The following is a 23,613-nucleotide window of genomic DNA, read 5'->3' on the forward strand; positions in this document are numbered from 1 at the left end:
GAACTGCTTGATAAGAAGGAGGTATGTACAGGTGTATTCTAATGTCCAATTGTGGCACAGTAGCGCTCTAATCATAACACATTCTAAAGTTTATTTTATTTTATTTTAGGAAAGAACTGTCGCTGAGGCCGACGTCTCTCCTATGAACCCTCCCAAGTATGACAAGATTGAGGACATGGCCATGATGACCCACCTCAATGAAGCCACTGTCCTGTATAACCTCAAAGAGCGTTATGCAGCATGGATGATCTATGTAAGCTTTTCGTACATGCTAAGAACAGCACAGTGTTGCACCCGTAGATATCAAAGAAAGAAAAGTACAGACTCAGAGTACAAGTTTAAATTCAAACAAACTCATGGACATGGTTCTGAATTTAACTTGCTCACTGCTACTTGATCCATTGTCCCAGAGATACAGTGTGTGGTATGCTCATTGCTCAGTGCTATGTTGGCTGATGTAAATGTTCTCTCTCTGTTCTTTCTCCCCTTCAGACCTACTCCGGCTTGTTTTGTGCAACTGTGAACCCCTACAAGTGGCTCCCAGTGTACGACCAGGAGGTTGTAAATGCCTACAGAGGCAAAAAGCGTATTGAGGCTCCACCCCACATCTACTCTGTCTCTGACAACGCTTATCAGTTCATGCTGATGGGTACGTACTAGTCGGTACAATGTAAAAATATATATTTATATCAGTTTCGAGGAAGAAATCTGATGGGTTGAAAGGGACATCTAGCCGTGCTTAAATAAGAAAATCAGCCTTTTTCAAGGGACATTTTCGGTCATAGCAGCTACATCTGTCATTAAATAAATTATTGAATATCTTAGTTTGAAATTGAGTTGACATGTTTTTTTAAGGGTAGCTGTTGTATAATCGCAATATTACACAAGGATGTGATTACCATCATTAACGGCACGCCTGCGTTGCTGCAGAAAACTATAATGGTCTTGTGCTGTAACTATGATTAAACGTTTTGATTTACATTTTACAGATAAAGAGAACCAGTCTGTCCTTATCACGTAAGTTTCCATCACATATACAATAAAAAAAGATCATTGTAGGCCTACACAAATTCACTAACTGTATTTCTGTGAATGTATGCATTTATATCCAGTGGAGAATCCGGTGCTGGAAAGACTGTGAACACCAAGCGTGTCATCCAGTACTTTGCAACAGCTAGTTCTGGTGGAGAGAAATCGGCAGGAGATAGCGGTAAAATTAAGGTATATGTTTGTTTTTTTTACTTTAACAAATACATATTTTTGAACATAAAGCATTTATTGCAAGATGGCAATTCAGTTTAAAATAATTCTGACCAAACTTTAAACTTAAAACATTCTAGGGGTCACTGGAGGATCAGATTATTGCAGCCAATCCCTTGCTGGAGTCCTATGGTAATGCCAAGACTGTGAGGAATGACAACTCCTCTCGCTTTGTAAGTGTAACATATTATACATATTATTACATATATTTTGAGAAGACCTGCAATAATTCCACAATGTAGATGGATTGGATGCAACAAATTGTGCTATATCAAACAGGGTAAATTCATCAGAATCCATTTCGGCACAACGGGTAAACTGGCCAGTGCTGATATTGAGACATGTAAGTATGAAGTTCTAATGATAAATTATATATGCTTTTATTTGAGGATTACAATTTGAGTAATGCACAACCCATTTAGATTATTATGAGTTATGTACAACCCATTATTATTATTATTATTATTATGAGTTATGAGTTATCATGTACAACCCTGAACCCATATAGATCTGCTGGAGAAGTCCAGAGTGACCTACCAGCTTGCTGCAGAGAGAGGTTACCACATCTTTTTCCAGATGATGACCAACCACAAACCTGAGATTGTTGGTAAGTGAAATTACTGACGATGCAGTGAGAACATAAATTGATGAAAAAAAACACATGTTCACCCCTTTTTTTACTCCCTTTTCAGAAATGTGTCTGATCACCAGCAACCCCTACGACTTCCCGCTGATCAGCATGGGTGTGGTCACTGTGGCCAGCATTGACGACAAGCTTGAGCTCGAGGCTACTGACGTGAGTGGACATTAATCTTTCTAAGGGTCACTCACTATCTGCACTGCAGTCAGTTGCTCTGCAAAATGTATTCTCTAAAGCAGTGCTTCCCAAAGGTTTTTTTTAGGCTGTGACCCGGACCCCCGACAAGCACTTGGAATTGTTAAGAGTCGAGGCATTATATTTAGTTTGACTCAGTTTCACAGATAAATATTGTGAAAATAGGCGATCTACGTGTTTTGCCTCTTGTTAGGAAATCATTTGTCAATTTGGCCAATGCTTGACAAGTATTTGTTGATTACTTTTGACGCAGTAATGGTCTTATTTGTTTAATTTATTATATAGGTATTAAAAGTCCTTAAATTGTCAGTTTAGAAATGTGCCGACAGCCTGAATAGATGTATATAGTATGTTGCTTTGTTTACCGTTGAGTGTACAGTTCTAAAGGATCAAGGATGTTTGTTAATCTAATGCCTAATCTCAATCTTTTGAACACATCTCTGCTCATTGACATCAGGAAGCTATTGACATCCTGGGCTTCAACGGTGAGGAGAAACAGCTGATCTACAAGTTCACCGGCGCAGTCATGCACCATGGAGTCATGAGGTTCAAGCAGAAGCAGCGTGAGGAGCAGGCGGAACCTGACGGCACAGAGGGTGAGCTGCACCTTTATGATTATTATTAATCAAACCTAACCAAAATATATCTTCAATATAGTTCCATTATTATTATTAGGGATATCCCGATCTCGTTTCTTTGCTCCCGATTCCGATTCCGATTATTTGATTTTGAGAATCTGCCGATACCGATCTTTCCCAATCCGAAATTTGTATTTTTCTAGAACACTTTATACTATATCACAACAATACAATATGGATAATATGGATATAATTGATACTAGTAGGGATGTCTCGATTACGTTTTTTTGCTCCCGATCCGATTCCGATACATCGAAAATGACGTTATCGGCCCCGTTTTCCGATCACGTTATCGGATCGGGACAATCCTAATTATTATTATTATTATTATCACTGTTTAGACTGATGATTATTTGGTTAACCTATGATTCTATAGATTACTAGCCTGTGTTGCCCTTGCTTACTGTAAATCGCTCTTTGGATTACGAGCGTCTGCTAAATGCCTAAAATGCAAATTGTATGACCATTTTTTTCCAGAGGCTGACAAGATTGGCTACCTGTTGGGTATCAACTCAGCTGAGATGCTTAAGGCGTATTGCTACCCCAGAGTGAAAGTGGGAAACGAGTATGTCACTAAAGGACAAACTGTGCCACAGGTGAGTACGTTGCATGATTCACATGTTCTGATTTCATACACACTTTATATTCTCCTTCCTTGTTACTGTAAATCGCTCTGGATTAAGAGTTTCCTAAATGTCTAAATTGTAAAGTGTGTAATTCACACCCCTATGAACAATAATATTTCCTTAGGTCATGAACTCAGTCGGTGCCTTGGCCAAGTCCATCTATGAGAAAGAGTTCTTCTGGATGGTCATTAGGATCAACGAGATGCTGGACACCAAGCAGCAGAGAAACTTCTACATCGGTGTGCTGGACATCGCTGGTTTTGAGATCTTTGATGTAAGCATGGACTTGTTTTAAATTAATTAAAATTAGAAGTGATTGGCAATTTGGGCTAATGATATATTTCCCCTCACAGTTCAACACCCTGGAGCAGCTGTGCATCAACTTCACCAATGAGAAACTGCAACAGTTTTTCAACCACACCATGTTTGTTCTGGAACAAGAAGAGTACATGAAAGAGGGAATTCCCTGGGATCTCGTTGACTTCGGCATGGATTTGGCTGTCTGCATTGAGCTGATTGAGAAGGTATACAATTATTATTATATTTGTATGCATTACCATGGACCCAAGTCCAAGTATTGAGAAGGTACACAATTCTTTTGTGCTTTAGTTTAATGGACATGATGTTAATATTGTTTTTGGTATCTTTTTTTTGTCTCCTTTACACAGCCCTTGGGTATCTTCTCCATCCTTGAAGAGCAGTGCATGTTCCCGAAGGCTTCAGACAAAACCTTCTCCGACAAGCTGCTTGACCAGCATCTGGGGAAGAACAAGGCATTTGAGAAGCCCAAGCCTGGTAAAGGCAAGGGCGAGGCTCACTTCGCCCTGGTCCACTACGCTGGCACTGTGGACTACAGCGTCACAGGATGGCTGGAGAAGAACAAGGATCCTCTGAACGACTCTGTCATTCAGCTGTTCCAGAAGTCTTCAGTTAAACTGCTCGCTGTGTTCTATCCCCCACCTGAGCCTGAAGGTATGTTTATTCATATAATATAATATAATGTGTTCTGGGATGCTGGGAACTGTTTGGGGCCTTTAGCATGCTGGGTTATTATGGCTGTTTAAAGGCCAGCCAACAGGAACACCGAGGGACTGGACTCAAGCAATTACAGCCTGTCCCTATTATAAACTCTCAGAAGAAGGAAGGCATTTTCATTCTGTAGGACTAATGATAACTCATGATTCTAACAAATATAAACAGATAATACAAAGAAGGGAGGCAAGAAGAAGGGTGGTTCCATGCAGACTGTGTCTAGCGCTTTCAGGGTAAGAATTTGTATTTATTATTATCAACATTATATTCCTGTAAGAATGAAGCATTATTATTATGAACATTATATAAGAAATAGGCACATCTCATGTTGGAATTAAACGATTTCCGTTGTGGCTGATGTTTAAAATAGGGGTTGTGGTTAATGTATGTTTTAAAAACCTAAATCTGAAAAGTAACTAGTATCTAAAGAGTTCAAATAATTGCAGTGGAGGAAAAATTACAATATTGTATGACCTTTTTACTAATAACAAGCCAAATTGGCTCTTTTACGTCTCAATAGGCAAACTTGCACATGTTGATGACAAACCTGAGGAGCACTCATCCTCACTTTGTGCGTTGCCTGATTCCCAACGAGTCCAAGACTCCAGGTAAACACAGAAAATACAAATGTAGACTATGATTGATTGTGAGGCAATTCAATGCAACTTTGGCCAGAGTTTGTTCTTCTAATAATGAAGCAACATCTACTGTATACAGGCCTGATGGAGAACTTCCTGGTCATCCATCAGCTGAGGTGTAACGGTGTCCTGGAGGGCATCAGGATCTGTAGAAAGGGCTTCCCCAGCAGGATCCCATACGCTGACTTCAAGCAGAGGTATTTATTCCTTTTTCCAGCAGCTTTTAAGTTCCAAACCTAATAACGCAAAATGACCCACTTTTACAAAGTAAAAAATAAATAAATGACCACATGCCAGAGCAAAATGACCAAGAACTTTTATAAAACAGGTACAAAGTACTGAACGCCAGCGCGTGCCCTGACGGCGCGTTCATGGACAACAAGAAAGCTTCAGAGAAGCTGCTCGGGTCCATTGATGTCCCTGTTGAGGAGTACAAGTTTGGACACACCAAGGTAAATACACTGAATCTGGTTTAAAGATGGGGTGCCATAGTTTTGCACTTTCTGTTTTGTATGTATCAAAGGAGTAGGAGTTAACATTACTCTAATAGATTGTTTGTAACATTGTGTTCAGGTGTTCTTCAAAGCTGGTCTGCTGGGTACGCTAGAGGAGATGCGAGATGAAAAGCTGTTCACTCTGGTCACCATGACTCAGGCTCTCGGACGAGCTTACCTCATGAGGAAGGAGTTTGTGAAGATGATGAAGACAAGGTACTTTGAAAACATCAATTTAATATTGGAAACAATTTGTAAGTAAACTTTGTCATTGCTGTTCAATGAAAGAAATGTAAAGTTTCAAATCACTAATAAAATATCAAACATTGCCGAACAAGCTTTTGGTGACGGTGGCAAGGAAAAAACAAGAGAAGAACCCTCGAGTAGTAATAACAACAATAGTAACAACTATGACACAATAATATAAACTATAGTCACAGCCTGCAGTATTACCTGGAAACCCTCGATCATGATCCACTGAAACGGTTTTCCACAGAGACGCTGTTTACACCATCCAGTTCAACCTCCGCTCGTTCGTCTCTGTGAAACACTGGCCATGGATGAAGGTCTACTACAAGATCAAGCCTCTTCTGCAGAGCGCTGAGACTGAGAAGGAGCTGTCAGCGATGAAGGAGAACTATGAAAAGATGACGACTGACCTGGCCACTGCCCTGGCCTCGAAGAAGAACCTGGAAGAGAAGATGGTGGCTCTGGTGCAGGAGAAGAATGGCCTTGCACTGGCAGCGTCATCAGTAAGTAGCTACTTAAACATTGTCTGTCCAGAGTGGCTGACAGTGTGCGGGACCTTTTCTTTGTTTTTCAAAGATACCCTTGCTAATGATATGTTTATCATCCGATCTTATATATGTTATGATATCGAATGTAGATGGCATGGCAGTCCCCCAAGGAGGCAGCTGCAAAACAAATCTGATATATCTCACCCAGAACAAATGCTCGACATGTCCCTCACGTATCCTTTTCAATGACAACTAGGGAGACGAGGCTCTGAATGATGCTGAGGAGAGATGTGAGGGTCTTATTAAAAGTAAGATCCAGTTGGAGGCAAAGCTCAAAGAGACGAGCGAGAGACTGGAGGACGAGGAGGAGATGAACGCTGAACTGACCGCCAAGAAGAGGAAACTGGAGGACGAATGCTCTGAGCTCAAGAAGGACATCGACGACCTGGAACTCACCTTGGCCAAAGTGGAGAAAGAGAAACACGCCACTGAAAACAAGGTATAGATTATACACTGTAGCCGTCTTGTCAAGTTATAGAACAATAACGATCAATTCACGATGGTACACTCTAGCATAGCGGTCTTATCAAGTTCTAGAACAATAATGACCCATTCGTTGTGCTTCTTCGCCTAAAGGTGAAAAACCTGACCGAGGAGATGGCCTCCCAGGACGAGGGTCTTGCTAAGCTGACCAAGGAGAAGAAGGCGCTCCAAGAAGCACATCAGCAGACCCTGGATGACCTGCAGTCAGAGGAGGACAAGGTCAACACTCTGACCAAGGCCAAGACGAAGCTGGAACAGCAAGTTGACGACGTGAGTTTATCAAGTCAATTGGATGTTTCGAATTTGAATACAGTGTGTTTATTGTCGTACCGAATAATAAGACAAATATATTGCTGTGCAGTTGGAGGGTTCTCTGGAGCAAGAGAAGAAGCTCCGCATGGACCTCGAGAGAACCAAGAGAAAGCTTGAGGGAGATCTGAAACTGGCCCAGGAAGCCATCATGGATCTGGAGAATGACAAGCAGCAGTCTGATGAGAAGATTAAGAAGTAATGTGTAGCACAATCTTAACTATAAATGCACCATGTCTCTGTCTGTTTGTGTACGTACGTCTGTAATCCACATAACTTGAGAACTGTTCACATTCCGTGGATGATGAAATGAAATATGATATAATATATAATAATATATAATATGATGAAATATGATCATGAAATATGATATCCAAAAAAATGGATCGAGCAAATCATACATTTTCATCTAGAGATCTAAAGGTTAGAGGTCTTTTGACGAATGAGCGTGAGCTTCAGTTCCTCAGGGATCCTCACAACCCTCTACCCTCCATCGAAATTCGTGAAAAACGATAGCTCAGAAATGTCAAAACTGTTAAAACAGCGGAATATTTACGTTAACAATAAGGGGTCTACGCCCTTCGGGCTGTACCCCTAATAATAATATGAAATGCGATGGAGAAAAACTACCACTAACATATGTATATATATTACTGTATTCCATAGGAAGGAGTTTGAAGTATGCCAGCTTCTGAGTAAGATTGAGGATGAGCAATCTATGGGGGCCCAGCTGCAGAAGAAGATCAAAGAACTCCAGGTATATTTTTTGTTACGATTGATAAGTAAATTTGGATTTTAGTGATAAGTGTAAATTAGGATTCTAATATGTCCATTAATTTGAAAGGCTCGTATTGAAGAACTGGAGGAGGAGATCGAGGCAGAGCGCGCCGCTCGGGCCAAGGTTGAGAAGCAGAGAGCCGATCTCTCCAGGGAACTGGAGGAGATCAGCGAGAGGCTGGAGGAGGCTGGCGGTGCCACCGTCGCTCAGATCGAGATGAACAAGAAGCGCGAGGCTGAGTTCCAGAAGCTGCGCCGTGACCTCGAAGAGTCCACCCTGCAGCATGAGGCCACTGCTTCTGCTCTCCGTAAGAAACAGGCGGACAGCGTCGCAGAGCTGGGCGAGCAGATCGACAACCTCCAGCGCGTCAAGCAGAAGCTGGAGAAGGAGAAGAGTGAATACAAGATGGAGATCGATGACCTGTCGAGCAACATGGAGGCCGTCGCTAAGGCAAAGGTAGAGTAGATTGCGTTTGTGTTAATTCTTGACAAAATACTTCAGGGAAAGAAAAAGAGGGAATACATTGTAGGTTACTTCAGTGATTGAATGTGTCCAATGTTAACAGGGAAATCTTGAGAAGATGTGCCGCACCCTTGAGGACCAACTCAGTGAAATCAAGTCCAAGAGTGATGAGAATGTTCGCCAGATCAATGATATTGGAGCTCAGAGAGCAAGACTGTTGACTGAAAATGGTAAATGTGCACTATTTTTCATTTAGGCACAATTAGGCAAATTTCTTGATTAGAGATAATGCTTTCATCAGCAGTTCTCCCAGGAATATAAGGAATATGTATTGATCAAAGATTATTTACATGATTGAAACTAACATAAAAATGTCGAACCAGGTGAGTTTGGTCGTCAACTTGAGGAGAAAGAAGCTCTCGTCTCTCAGCTCACCAGAGGCAAGCAGGCCTTCACCCAGCAGATTGAGGAGTTGAAGAGACTTGTTGAAGAGGAGGTTAAGGTGAGGCGGCCTTTTCTTTTATTTGTTTATATGAATAGGCCTAATTCCGTCTTTTTGTAATTTTATCCGTCTGACATTATTTTGGCATTTTTTTCTTTCGCCAGGCAAAGAACGCCCTCGCCCACGCCGTGCAATCAGCTCGCCACGACTGTGACCTCCTGAGGGAGCAGTTTGAGGAGGAGCAAGAGGCCAAGGCTGAGCTGCAGCGCGGAATGTCCAAGGCCAACGCTGAGGTGTCTCAGTGGAGGAGCAAGTACGAGACTGACGCTGTCCAACGCACCGAGGAGCTGGAGGAGGCCAAGTAAGTGATCAGTGTTGTTCACACCAGTGGTTTTTAACCAGCGGTCCTTGAGGGGGTTAACTTCCAGGTGGTCCCCAGCTAAATGATGGAGGACCCCAGGAAGACTAGAGGCTCAGTCATGTGTCTCTAATGGGAATCCTTCAATAAACATAAACATAAGTTGGTAACTAAAATGGACCCTTATAGATTTTGAACTCTTGAGTGTAAAATGAAACCAAATGGACCCGTATTGGTTTCATTGTACGCTCATTGTACGCATTACTTAATTTACAAGATGTCTACACGATTAGAAAATGTAGATTTTTATATTCTTTTACAGTTCAACCCTGTACTATGGTACCACATCAAAATCGTATCCAACAACAAAATATCCTTTAGCTGCGAGGCTAGAACTCATCAAATGGTGGTCCGTGGCTCAAATGCTGAATGAATAATGGGCCTTGATATGAAAAAGGTTCCCCTCACTGTAACAAAATATTGCTCACAATGATTCTATTCAAAACCGACCAACAGGAAGAAGCTCGCCCAGCGTCTCCAGGAGGCCGAGGAGCAAATCGAGGCTGTGAATTCCAAGTGTGCCTCTCTGGAGAAGACCAAGCAGAGACTCCAGGGTGAAGTGGAAGACCTCATGATCGATGTGGAGAGGGCCAACGGTTTGGCCGCCAACCTCGACAAGAAACAGAGGAATTTCGATAAGGTGCTTTGACATACATTATTTTAAAACATAAATCATTCTTGCCTCCTTAAAGTCGGGGTAATTGACACATTTCAAATGCTGTGCAGGTCCTTAATTAAAGGGAGGGTAAATGACACATTTCATTACTGCTCCTGTGCAGGTCTTGGCAGAATGGAAGCAGAAACATGAAGAGGGCATGGCGGAGTTGGAGGGAGCGCAGAAAGAGGCTCGTAGTCTCGGCACCGAGTTGTTTAAGATGAAGAACTCCTACGAGGAGTCCCTGGACCAACTGGAGACCATGAAGCGTGAGAACAAGAACCTGCAACGTGAGTTTTCTCTACATCATTCTTTTAATAACTGTACAAAAAAAGAGGGGGGAGGGAATAAAAATAAAAGAAAGATCAATTGCAATGCAAATACAAAATAATTGCTGAATGGAAAGTTAATTCACTCATTATTTTCAACCCACTGCAGAGGAGATCTCAGACATGACTGAACACATCGGTGAGACTGGAAAGAACATCCATGAGCTGGAGAAGTCAAAGAAACAAGTGGAGACAGAGAAGTCAGAGATCCAGACAGCCCTGGAGGAAGCCGAGGTAACACTTTTAGCTCCTAGATGAACAATGCACCATATTTTAGATTTCTCGCAACAGGTTTTATATTCAAAAAGTGTAGGAGTAATGAGTATATGATCAATTCAATGTTACATTAAAACATCCTATAACCTTTTGATCCTGTATTACATTTCAGGGTACTCTGGAGCACGAGGAGTCTAAGATTCTCCGGGTCCAGCTGGAGCTCAACCAGATCAAGGGTGAGGTGGACAGAAAGCTGGCAGAGAAGGACGAAGAGATGGAGCAGATCAAGAGGAACAGCCAGAGGGTGACCGACACCATGCAGAGCACTCTGGACTCTGAGGTCAGGAGCAGAAACGATGCCCTGAGAATCAAGAAGAAGATGGAGGGAGACCTGAACGAGATGGAGGTTCAGCTGAGCCACGCCAACCGCCAGGCTGCCGAGGCCCAGAAGCAGCTGAGGAACGTCCAGGGACAGCTTAAGGTGCAAAACATAGTAGTTAGAAACATATTCGTTAAGACACATTCAAACAACAGAACTTCTCCGAATATCTGAACACATTCTGATGTTTCTCTTAACATGACCACCTCAAATGTGATTTGTTTTAGGATGCCCAACTGCACCTCGACGATGCTTGCAGAGGCCAGGATGACGTGAAGGAACAAGCCGCCATGGTGGAGCGCAGGAACGGCCTCATGGTCGCCGAGATCGATGAGCTGCGAGTGGCTCTGGAACAGACGGAGAGAGGCCGCAAAGTGGCCGAGCAAGAACTGATAGACGCCAGTGAACGTGCTGGCCTGTTGCACTCCCAGGTAAGTCCATGAAAAATAACTCTCAACATATCCAACATATCCAAGTAAGTCATGCACACAAACATTGCAAAACCGAATCTTTATTTTATTTTATTTTTTAGAACACAAGCCTTTTGAACACCAAGAAGAAACTTGAAACCGACCTGATGCAGGTCCAAGGTGAAGTGGACGACAGTGTTCAAGAAGCAAGGAACGCTGAGGAGAAGGCCAAGAAGGCCATCACTGATGTAAGTTATCCATTCTAACATTCAATTATTATAATATATATATATATATAGTATATATGAACCCATTTAGACCTGGTGTCTCGAGTCCACATTTTCATGTACTGTATATTTGATCTCCTTTCCAGGCTGCCATGATGGCCGAGGAGCTGAAGAAGGAGCAGGACACCAGCTCTCACCTGGAGAGGATGAAGAAGAACCTGGAGGTCTCGGTCAAGGACCTGCAGCACCGCCTCGACGAGGCTGAGAACCTGGCCATGAAGGGAGGCAAGAAGCAGCTCCAGAAACTGGAAGTCAGGGTAAGGTGTAGTTTTACTTCAACACGACTTAGTCAATTAAATATTAAGAAGAAATCATTTCATAATGTATCATTCAACTGTGAAGGTGCGAGAACTGGAGGCAGAGGTTGAAAATGCAGGGCGAGGCGGAGCAGACGCTATTAAAGGTGTCCGCAAGTACGAGAGGAGAGTGAAGGAGCTGTCATACCAGGTACACTACTATATTATCATGCTCACTTTAATGACCATCGTGCCACCGACAAAATGAACAGAGATCGCATGGACATACAACTGACATTATAAATTCTCTCTCACTTCAGACTGAAGAGGACAAGAAAAATCTTGCCAGGCTTCAGGATCTGGTAGACAAGCTGCAGACGAAGGTGAAGGCCTACAAGAGGCAGGCGGAGGAAGCGGTAAGACAAATCTACGTCTTTGTGACGTGTGGTGTTATCATAGTTTAACTACAGGAATCACTTATGTAATGTCAATATGACCAACAACAGAGCATTGTTCAGTATCCATCTTGCTGCTTTCCACGAGCGGCACATTGCATTTCTAGCTTGCCATGCTTGTGCTGTATGACACGCACACAGTGAAACTGCACTGCCCACATGGGCGTTGTAGAACCTGGGACTGTAACATGGGTGCTGAAAGAAGCATGCTGCTGCTGCTAAACAAGGCACACATGCTGCGGACACAGGCAATGTGTTTCAGGCATGAGAGTAAAACATTTCCAAAATAGACTACAGAAATCATTGAATGTCGTTTCCTGTAAGCTGAGAATCTTTTTGGCTCGGGGTGCCGAACAAGAACAAAGCCATGATAGTGCCATTCCAATGAATACCTGTCGATTCTTGTGGTCCCAAGGCACACACAATACAAGTTCCTGAAATCGTCTTGTTTGGATTCTAATTGCATGGTGCTCTTTTCAAATATTGAGGCTTTGAACCATGTCTATCATATTGTAGGAGGAAGCAGCCAACTCTCACCTGACCAAGAGCAGGAAGATTCAGCATGAGCTAGAAGAGGCGGAGGAGCGTGCAGACATCGCTGAATGCCAGGTCAACAAGATGAGAACTAAAAGTCGTGACGCCAAGGTAATACATGTTCAATATGAACTGAAGGTTCATTATCTTCAACTAAGATTTATCTAAAGATTCATATTGAATATCTAACATTATTGTCCTATCGTTGCAGGGAAAAGAAGCTGCTGAATAAGTTCTCCAATTCAAGTCACCGGCGTACAAAGTCATAAAATATGACCAATTGTATTCAATAAAGGTGAAACAACAGTATGTTGTTGTTTCTTATTCAAGGGACCATACAGTCATAAAATATGACCCATTGTATTCAATAAAGGTGGCAAGAATAGTATCCTGTTGTTTCTTGTATTCATTACTTTGTCTTGTGAATACCTTTTTGTGAGGTTTGAATTCTGGGTCCAACTCACATGTCCACAATAAAGTATAGTGCACTTAAACAGAGGGTAGCAGCATGCACAAATAAATACATTCACTTTCTAGGTTAAGTTTCTAGGTGAAAGTATGAAGGCATTATTCGAGCACAAGAGTTAAGAGTGCTTTACAAAAATGGGCGCATTTCCCCAATGGGAGGCGCAACTTTGGTTACGCATGTAAACCTCACCCCGCCCACTATGTTTTTAGTAGGCCTGCTTTGGTTAACGCAAATTGAGCTTAGGGCTACTCAATTTAGGATGGCTCAGGGGCCACTTAGCGAAATACCAAAAGTCCAAGGGGCCGCAAGCCCAAATAATGTTGGTCCTATATTGGATTTTTTTGTCTGTGATTTTCTAACACACTATGAGTAGTCTAAAAATTGAGGAAACACACAGAACGGACTACATTTCCATCTAGAAAAGGCCAAACCTCATTGAACAAAATTGTTGTCATCATGGAATGATTAATAATGAAATTAAGTTACAAAATGAGATGAGAACATGAACAGACTACTGTTGCAAATAAATCAAATATCAGAGATAACCAAGAGGCCAATACTACTGAAAGTAATAAGCCATATCACAGTCTCATGTACTGGTACAAATAATAACATACCTATAAATTACAGTTTTGGAAACAAACATATATTTCCTACTTAATGGGTTCAGGCTATCTGGATATAATGTTATGGCTCTCTGGATATACTTGATTCCAAATCAAGAATCAGGCTTCATTCACCACACGTGAATAGTAACAGTGCAACAATGTAATAAGTGCAAAAAAAGACAAAATACTCGGCCTATACTTGAAAACATCTGCCCACAGAGAGAGAGAGAGAGAGATGGGGAGGGAGAGAGCGAGAGAGGGAAGGGGGAGAGATAGGAGAGAGAGGGAGGGAGAGAGAGAGAGAGAGAGATTTCTTACTATGTGAATCGGAGGAGTGGCGAAAATGCAGACTCAAGTGACTTGAGTGCATTTTCGCCACTCCTCCGATAGTCGTGCATGCATGGGTCTTGTCAATGAAAGACTTGCGCTGTTTTACTTGATAATTCCCATTGTTAAGGCACTTTCAGATACATAGGTTGATCCTTTCCGAAACAAGCCAGGAGGATCTGCTTTGCACAAGCCCAAAACATGCTGTTTTCTGTCCGCGCCCGTAACTTGTTTGCACTTCCTCATGACGATGTTGTTTACCGAACGCGAGCCGATACACAACTGCTCAGCGCGCCGTGGATGCATGCTGCAGCTGTGAGTGTGGACTTGTAAATCCACAACAACACGGACACTTTTTGTCAGCAGGAAGAACAAACAGCTCAGTAGCGCATGGTCGCATTGTGTGGTTAGAAACACTAGAAATGACTTTTCCTCACTGAAAGCAGAACAAAAATATTTTTTATTGGTATGACCATGACGGGAGGACGGGCCGCACAGACATGTTGAACGGGCCGCATGCGGCCCGCGGGCCGCGGGTTGAGTAGCGCTGGATGCACTGCCAGCTGTTGTGTATCTCAGTGTGTAGCTTGTGCATTGTCCAGGGGCTCTTTCAACAACAATTCACTCAGTCATTCGTCCCAAAGTGTAGCAGCGATTTCCATGATCACTGTGGTGAGAAAATAGAAAATGAAATGAAAATGTCCTGCTTGGAGGACAGGTGAGGGAAGCAGACACCAGACATAAAGAGATGTCGGGTGTCTGCTAATAGAGTATAGCAGTGGCGGCTCCACTGATCCAAAATCTAATCATTTTTCCCAATAGAGATTTCCAAACCTAGAATTAAGCAGGTGCGTGGTGAATCATGAGAACAAAAAAGAGAACACTCTCAACTGTGTAGGCTCCAGTTGTAGGATTTTCATTTTTTGCACCCGAGTGCTGCTATGACGTTTCGGGCTCTCGGACAGAGTGAATCATGACCATAAAACATTTGATTCTGTGAAAAGATATGTCTGAATATTTTTTTTTTTTTTTTTTTTTTTTTACTTCAAAGAATCAAATGTGTTATGTGTCATGATTCACCGGTGGCTTCATTCTAGGCTTAAAATAATTGAAAAATATATTTTTGGAAATCGCTATGGTAAAATTGAATGGACTTTTGGGTGGAACCACACAAGGCCACCACTTTTATGCCCAATACGACAAATAATTTACAAAAGTAAAAATCAAACCTTTTCCAAATGTTCCAAATTCCTGTATTTAACCACATTAGTCCCTCTTCTGGGCATGGCATTATGCAAAATGTTTCTTTGTCCTTTTCCCATTTTCAAAGATTTTCACAATCTTTTGTAAAGTTAGCCAATTCCTTCCCCTCTCCCCAAAACTAAACTAAAAGAAAACAAAAACTAATGTACAAGCCACCCAATAAGCGGATAATCAATCTAGATAGACAGAAATCATAAGAAAGGTATAGTTTAAATTAAAATACTTTGTTTATTTTAAACCGTATTTAAACTGGTCTTCATACCATGTTACTCCAGTGCAGTTTTCAATGGTTTTACATAAATAAATAAAACATCAAACCAGTAAGAAATTACATCACATAATTGTAACAGTACTTCAAGACTCACAGAGATATAGACAGAGGTAGATAAGACAGACAGTGAGGTAGATAGACAGAGGTATTATATCAATGCATACTGTATTATGATCAATTACATCAATATTTTTACCAATATACTGTGTAATGATCTAGTATTTCAATATGTACTGTATAATGATCTGTTTCAAATATTCTTGACATGACATTTGACATGTGAGCTTACAGAACTGATTTTAAGCGGTGCTAGCTGCCTCTGACTGGCAGTGTGTGTGTACAGTATGTCTGTAGCACGTACACCTGCAATTGATTGATTGACACAAACAGGACCGCAACAGTTAATAAATACTACTAAATAAGGGCACTTTTTTGTTTGTTTTTAAGATACTTATCCTTTCCGGAGATTTTGCTTTGGTGTATGAATAGTGCAGTCACAGTGTATGATTTCTGACTGTATCCCCTTCCCCTATATGTGAACCTTTGCATAAGCTTGTTGGTCAAAATCATCATCAGAGTCACAAAGTCCTATCTCTGACTGAAACTGCCTGATTGAAAAAGAAGATTGATTTTCCTGTAGTGTGTCCTGGCTGCGCCCAGCTTAAAGAGGTAGCTCACCCACATTTTTAAGTGGTGCAACCCACTGGCGGAACTACGTTGGGCCAGGCTCCCAACAGAAGCAGCACCCCCTCCCCCCCAACCCCCCCATCGGAAAATAAATTATACGTTTACGCAAACAGTTGCTGAGATTGACCGCGTCTGTGTCACAGTCACAGACATTGCGCAGCTGTGCGCACACATGCTAGAGAGAGAGAGAGAGAGAGAGAGAGACAGACAGACAGAGACAGAAAGAGAGAGAGAGAGAGAGAGAGAGAGAGGTGCTGCGTGTTAAAAAATAAATAGGCTACTCATCTTTGTGTTCTGCTTCACCTTATTGCTGAGTGACGCACACAGGGAAAAGCAAGGGTTTGGTTTAGAAGCGAAAAAGTCCGTTGTGGAGAAAAGTAACTCCACACATATGCACTCCTAAGTCCTCACAGAGTGATTAGCATACTAATGAGTGACAGGTGCTGCCACTTTTGGAGTGTGGCTGAGGATGTCTGTTGGAGAGAGTGTGAGACAGACTCCACGGTGCTTGTACAGTGAAGTCCAGCGCAGTACATTCTCATCAGACATGATATTTTGCTAAAGTGTAGGCTATTATAGGCTATAGCTATAAGCTCTGTATCTGGTTAATTGCGGGAGGATGCGGGATTCGCGGGGGCCCGCTGGTTTTATCTGTCGTGAGTGATTGTGTAAATAATCGTCCATCGATCATCTGACAGCCCGGGCCCCCAGGAGGTCCGGGCCAGGGTGTGACCCCCCCCCCCCCCCCCCCCTCCCCCCTGGTAGCCGCCTTAAGTGAGTATGTGTGTGGGTCTATGGTGTGGGTGCCTGCCTGCCTGGGTGGCTGGCTGGCTGGGTGCGTCTGAGCACGAAAACAGCATGGTTGTTTTTCACCACCTGTGCGCAACCGAACACACACACAAACACACACGCACATATTAACTGTATATATGGTGATTGTGGGTGTGCCAGTATAGTACAGTGACAGTACAGTATAGTAGAGGGACCCCCACACGGTAACTCTGTCATTTCTCAACCGTTTCGGACGCGGGGCGGCTCGCCGGAATCGGGCCGGCACCCTGGGTGCGTTCCTGTGGGTCTGGAACCCCCCCCCCCCGGGGAAACCCACACGGAATTGCACCACTTACTTCACACTTCACACGGGTGTGATTTTTCTTCTATCAATTACTCACCCCATGAAGCCTTAATTGGATTCATGGAAATTGTGTTTTTCTCGCATTCCTGATCCAATATTAAAATATTTATAATTTGAAGTACTAAATATGAGATGAATCTTAAAGAGAGCACTAGTAGTAGTATATAAAGATTTTTTTAATAAAAACTGGACAGTAGACCTCCCAGTGATTACACAGTTGTTTTATGTTAATTATAGTTTTGCCGGAAGGCCTCCTATTTATTTCAATTAATTAAATATTACAATATTAGATCAGGAATGCGACAATCTCCTTGTATTCAAGGCTTCATGGGGTGAGTAATTGATAAATAAAAATAAACTACACCTTGGTAGTGGTCATTCACTTTTCACCTTTTTAGGGGCCCAGCTAGTTCTGTGCTCGGCCCTGACTAGCCCTGACTATAGGCTTGATTTGATAAGCAAGCTGTGACAACAAGCCTGTATCAGCCTTGGCTGTGTGTGCAATTATCTGTTACAGAGTCTGTGCATTAAATGAACAGATTTAGGCATGTGATGCTGAAATGAAATATGACAAGTACAAGGAATGGAAATAACGTTATGGGCCAGTAAATGGTTAAGGTCACATTCTCATCTAATACTTCGGTAGACTCGATGCGAATGGGCGGAGAAGTTGGGATTCTTGCATATTTAATTTGCTGCGGTTTGCCTTCACACTGCGCTGTCATCCGCAGCAGGGACCTTCATCAATGTGTTCAATTCATAAACTATAGCCTACACAGTGAAATCTATGGTGTTAAAATTATACTCATAACGTGCATGTGTCGTGCCGTCGGGGACTGGACCTCTCTCTCTCTCTCTCCCACTCTCTCTCTCAATTCAATTCAATTCAATTCAAAGGAGCTTTATTGGCATGAGAAAACATATGTTTACATTGCCAAAGCAAAAGTGTAACAAAACAATCAAGATAAAACAATACAATAAACATGTAAACAGAGATGTCCTACTAAACAACCGCCTCATAGTTCATAGTTCTTAGTGGGGAAGGGACTTATTGACCTTCATCAGTTAGTTAATGCACTTATACCTGTGATACTATAAACTGTGAATACTCTAGTACTTTATATTTATATACCTCCTCTGACTGCAATTTTGCACCTTTCTTGTGATACTCTTGTGATACTGTACTTGTACATTGCTGATATTGTGTATTGTCTACTGTGTATTGTCTGTCTGTTTTAAAAAGCGTCATGTACTACTGCACTTTTGCCCAAGACAAATTTCCCCTCGTGGGACAATAAAGTATATCTCATCTCATGTGTTATATTAATGTGCCTAATTTCCCATGAAGAGATGGAGTCGGCGTTGTACTCCATCAGCCGCCCCCTCGCCTAACCCATTTAGACCCCAGGACGATTGTAGAAATGTCTTCTAAATACCGAATCGTAATCAAGTGGGATTTGAAGCGAAGTGAAACCCTTGTTTTTGGTCGGAGTAGAATGCGGTTATTTGATGCGCATTAGGATTCGAATGATGCTTCACACCTGCCAAACAAAGTGCACTTTCCGACAATGTGCAGCAGGATTCGTTTTAATCGCAGTAAAGATTTCTGGTGTGAAGGTCACCTAACGGCCAAGCTACACCAGGCTTTTCGCGCACAAAACGTGCGCGTTTACCCCCGCACGTGCGTTTAATTTAGGTCCAGTCCTATTTTAAAAAACGCACGCGCGGGCCGCGTGTTTAGGGTAAACGCGCGAGAAAAGCCTGGTGTAGCTTGGCCGTCAGTGACATTGCCCCTACAGGGAGTGAAGACATGTATAGTTCCGTTAAGCCCGTGCCAGGCTATTTTCTGAAGCAGTGATAACGGAAAGCCGTCAAATTTAGCCTTCCAAGCATGGCCATTTGTCTTTTTTGGAGTGCCAGGCCCAGGTGGAGACACCACCCTGGATGAATTGAAACCCTACTAATTAGTCTCCACAAAGGACGTTAGGAACTTTACCCCCCATAAAACACCACCATATAGAGATTGTGTGTGCACGCACGCGAGCGCACTTGTGTAATTGTTTACACACAATTGTTTAATCATTGTGTGCATGTTTAAGGATTTAAAGTTTGAAGCCCAGTTTGAAGAGGATACAGTCACACACACACACACACACACACACACACACACACACACACACACACACACACACACACACACACACACACACACACACACACACACACACACACACACACACACACACACACACACAATGTAATCAATACCTACCCCATGAAACCTTAATTGGATTCACGCAGTTTAGTTTTTGTCTAATTCCAAAATGTATAATTATTTAAAGTAAATAGGAGGCCAATCCTAGCAAGAGCAATACTATATTTAAAGGATTTGCTTATAACCTGGACAGTAGTAGGCCTCCCAGTGATTACGCTGAGAGTTGTTTTGGAGTATATACCTTTTTTAATTATAGTTTTGCCGTGCCTCCTATTTAGTTTAATTAATTAAATCAATCAGGAAATAGATCAGGAATTGGACCGAAACACAATATCTATTTATGCAAGGCTTCATGAGGTGAGTGATTGATAAAAATAAAAATAAATAATCACTCGTGTGAAGTGAGGGGCGCTCTTATCATCATACATCGCATTCCGTGCTCAGCCAATCAAATCATTTCAAACACACAAAGCTGGGCATGCGCCCCTCAAAAATAAATGCTCAAAGAATTATCTGTTACAGTCTGTTAATTAATTAAACAAATTACTGTATATGCTGAAAGGTAGGCTACTGCTGATGTGATGAGTACAAGGCATGTAAATAACGTTATGGGCCAGTAAGGGATGAAGTGACAGTTAACAACTCATAAACACCTGAACCATGACTACAAAAACATCAACACCCCCAAACTAAAGCTGTAAATCACAGTGAGGTTTCGTCCTGAAATGCAGTGCAGTAGAAGTAGGCCTACCGGTATGACGTAGCATTCAATGGAAATACTCAACTAAAATTACAACCTCCTAAAAGTTATACTCAAGTACAGTATTTGAGTACTTACTCATTTATCTTCCTGACTGAATATTAACATGTTCCAAAATATGTATCTGACAAGACATTCAGTATACAGTAGTAGGCCTAATATAGACAAAGATTACTAATGACTTTACTAAATGAAGAAACCCAGCACACCACCAACCTTGTCAATTATCTGACAAGACATGCAGTAATTCAAGACTTTTCCCAAATCAAGCATATCATAGTTTGGGATTTTTCATAGTTAGTTTTTCTTCATACTTTGGGTTATCGTCAGGTGCAGGATTCCAAAAGGTTGAGTATAACTCAACAAAAGATGCCATTTACAAATATTTTAAAAAAGGGGCATTTTGTCTACCATTTCAGTTTGTTTTAGTCAGTTTTGTAAACACACAATACAATTTCAGTTAGTTTTTTTTTTATTATAGTTTTTATTTAGTTCAGTTAATGTAAATGTATGTTAAATTTTAGTTTTCGTTATTTTGTTAGTTTTAGTGAACTATAACAACCTTGTTCCAAATGAAGAGCATCCCACCACCCTGGCAGTCGTACTATTTTATTCGTTGGCAAGGACGTAAAGAACAGAGGGTAGGCCTATCGTATGTCAGCAGGAATGGGAGGAACCTGAAACTTTTTCTGCATAGTCTGCAATTAGCAGCCAATATATAAGCCTGCTCAGATGGTTGACATAGAACCCATTGCAGAGGAGTACTGAGTTCTTCTTGGCGGTGAGTGAGCCTCTTATCTGTCCTTACTAATGTCCATCATAGTCATAGAAATGCTTTTACTGATGTTAGCTATGCAGTCATAGAAATGTTTCAGTGATGTTAGCTATTGCATAGTGGCACTATGCAATAGCTATTAGTGCTTACTGCTTAATTTCTAAATTCTTAGGTGCCGGAGCTCGGGTGCGTGCTCGCGTACGTGCGCACGCACGCGCACGCACGCGCAAAATTCGTTTTTTATCCCGGTTTTTTTTGCCTTTTTTTTAGCACAACCAACCCAATCAGAACACAATAGAGTAGCATATAGATGTCTTTAAATGTTCTGATGAATTGAAAATGGAGGACCCTGAAGTCTTTTTCTGGTTTTATACTCGTAGCAGTCAGATTTTGTATTGACCTTGTGTAGGCTACTTTCGTTTGAACTGTACCCATTCTACAAATGGAATTCTGTTCATAAGAACAAGAACTCACCGGCATGTTGAAAACAAAACGCATGCTGTCCCCAGGGCTAAACTCCAAGTAGCAGTTCATCTAATATTGCTCCATAAAAGTATGAAAGTTCCATATTCCATATGCAACGAACGACAACAGATGCAATTGAGTTTTTATTTACGCATCCGACACAGTCAACAGTGAGGCGTCAACTCAAGCCGGGGTTCCATAGCCACCTATTTCCTCTCACAACGGGCACACATTTCAAAATAAGAGTGTTTTTTTGTTTGCACTTGCAATGCGATCATTCAAGCCATATTTTATTTTGGAATCGTACTGGAAATAGAAGTAACTATGAAGAGGAAGAAGCCTAGTTGACTTGAAAATGAAACTAAAATAATAATAGGGACGTATTGTATATTGTAATGTGCATTTGGGGTGGCGGAGCGCTCTCTACAGCTACCGGAGCTGCCTCTACAGGTGGCTTGAGCTCCCGAGCCAAGCTCCGGCTGAAATTAAGCACTAGTGCATGAAACATCTATTAGACATGTTAGCTATTCATTTTTAACATGACTAGTCCGTACACATAGTAGCCTATACAGCAGTGGTTCCCAAACGTTTTCATGTCAAGGACCCCCAAATTGTTTTTGCTTTTGCTCATTCATTTCAATTTATAGACATTTCGATTATGTTGTGATTATTTAAATAATAATTAGCATTGCATGTATTTTTTACCAGACACTTTCTTACTCGTAATCAAGTATTTGGAAGAGTACTTTGATATCTACTAGAGTTATTATTATTTTAACCCATTAAAACAGGGAAAGCATCCATCTAATTTTTTATTTTTGCGCTGACTATTCAAAAATAGCAGACGTACAAGCGTGTCACTTGTGCCACGAAAGATCTTGAAAGTGTCAGAAGAACGGAATTAGAAGGCTCAGATCTTCATGAGTTAAAGTAACAATAATTTTTACTTGAGTACAGTTTGGCTGGTCTAAACACCTCTGAATGTAACCTAAATTCATACAATAGAAATGTAGTGTAATGCTGCGTTCAGATGGGCAAATACAAAGATACAGAGGAAATCTGATGTTTGTAGATGCTGCAAAAGATGCAAAGCTACAAATAAGTTGAACTGGCTTCAACTTCAGGTACAAAGCGACAAATATGCTGTGAATCTTTGCCCATGTGAATGCAGTATAAGAAGTGTAAGAGAATAAAATCTAGCATTGTTTCAGTACAAAAAAGAAAAAAAAACATGGCTCTAATGACAAAACATAACTTGGTGAAATTATGAATGAGCAAAAAAACAAAACAAACAAAAATCTATTTTCAGATGTGGAACTAATGCCACATTTAAAAACATCTCTCTTACAAAGTGATGTGTGGCAAGAATGAACATTGGGATATATATCCAATTTAATTCATGATTATACATTGTAATAAATCATTCAACTTGTGTTAATGTTTTCAAAATGATGTGTTTTTCCACCCACACAGGGGTTGCACACAAGATTCCACCACTACTGGTAGAAGGGAAAAAGTGAGTTCATATTTTTCTATTAAACCTACAATAACCTTCTTTGGAATGAAACTTCCTTTAGTTTCTCTCATCTTTTAGTCACCTGGAATGTTTTAGTGTTAGTCTAGTTATAGTCAACTAGACTAGATCTACACTTGATTTAGTCGACTAAAATGTATTTTGGCGGAACTTAATGCCGTCGTAATGGCTGATTTTACACTTGCTGAAAATAGCCAATCTACAAGCTCACAACGTGTCACGCTGGGACGCGTTGTAAGCTTGTAGATCTGCTATTTTCAGCATGCAACTAAGTGTAAAATGACTTATACGGGATCTCTTGTCCACTAGTCCCTTACTAACATTTTAGTCTAGTTTTTATTTGTTGATGAAATTGTCAGTATATTTAGTCTTATTTTTAGTCATCATAGCT

The 23,613-nt window shown here is 41.4% G+C and overlaps 1 protein-coding gene across 1 annotated transcript; it reads left to right on the top strand.

Annotated features, from left to right (window-relative positions):
- Positions 1–645: 645 nt before the first annotated feature.
- On the top strand, positions 646–12,945 carry LOC306917130 (myosin heavy chain, fast skeletal muscle-like; the record flags this gene model as incomplete). The annotated part of the gene is made up of 37 exons (XM_079495263.1): positions 646–649; positions 990–1,017; positions 1,113–1,221; positions 1,341–1,433; positions 1,540–1,603; positions 1,769–1,867; positions 1,953–2,056; positions 2,553–2,691; positions 3,211–3,329; positions 3,484–3,633; positions 3,713–3,883; positions 4,028–4,331; positions 4,560–4,624; positions 4,912–4,999; positions 5,109–5,226; positions 5,358–5,481; positions 5,603–5,739; positions 6,020–6,275; positions 6,517–6,759; positions 6,897–7,073; positions 7,165–7,310; positions 7,779–7,869; positions 7,957–8,346; positions 8,456–8,582; positions 8,736–8,854; positions 8,959–9,155; positions 9,669–9,852; positions 9,992–10,157; positions 10,306–10,430; positions 10,585–10,893; positions 11,019–11,222; positions 11,324–11,449; positions 11,575–11,745; positions 11,831–11,935; positions 12,045–12,140; positions 12,696–12,824; positions 12,925–12,945. 37 exons carry the CDS (start codon positions 646–648, stop codon positions 12,943–12,945), a joined length of 5,298 nt encoding a protein of 1,765 aa, XP_079351389.1.
- Between the last annotated feature and the right edge of the window lie 10,668 nt (positions 12,946–23,613).

The sequence above is a fragment of the Electrona antarctica genome (assembly GCF_951216825.1).
Source record: "Electrona antarctica genome assembly, chromosome: 24".
In the NCBI taxonomy this organism is placed as follows: domain Eukaryota; kingdom Metazoa; phylum Chordata; class Actinopteri; order Myctophiformes; family Myctophidae; genus Electrona; species Electrona antarctica.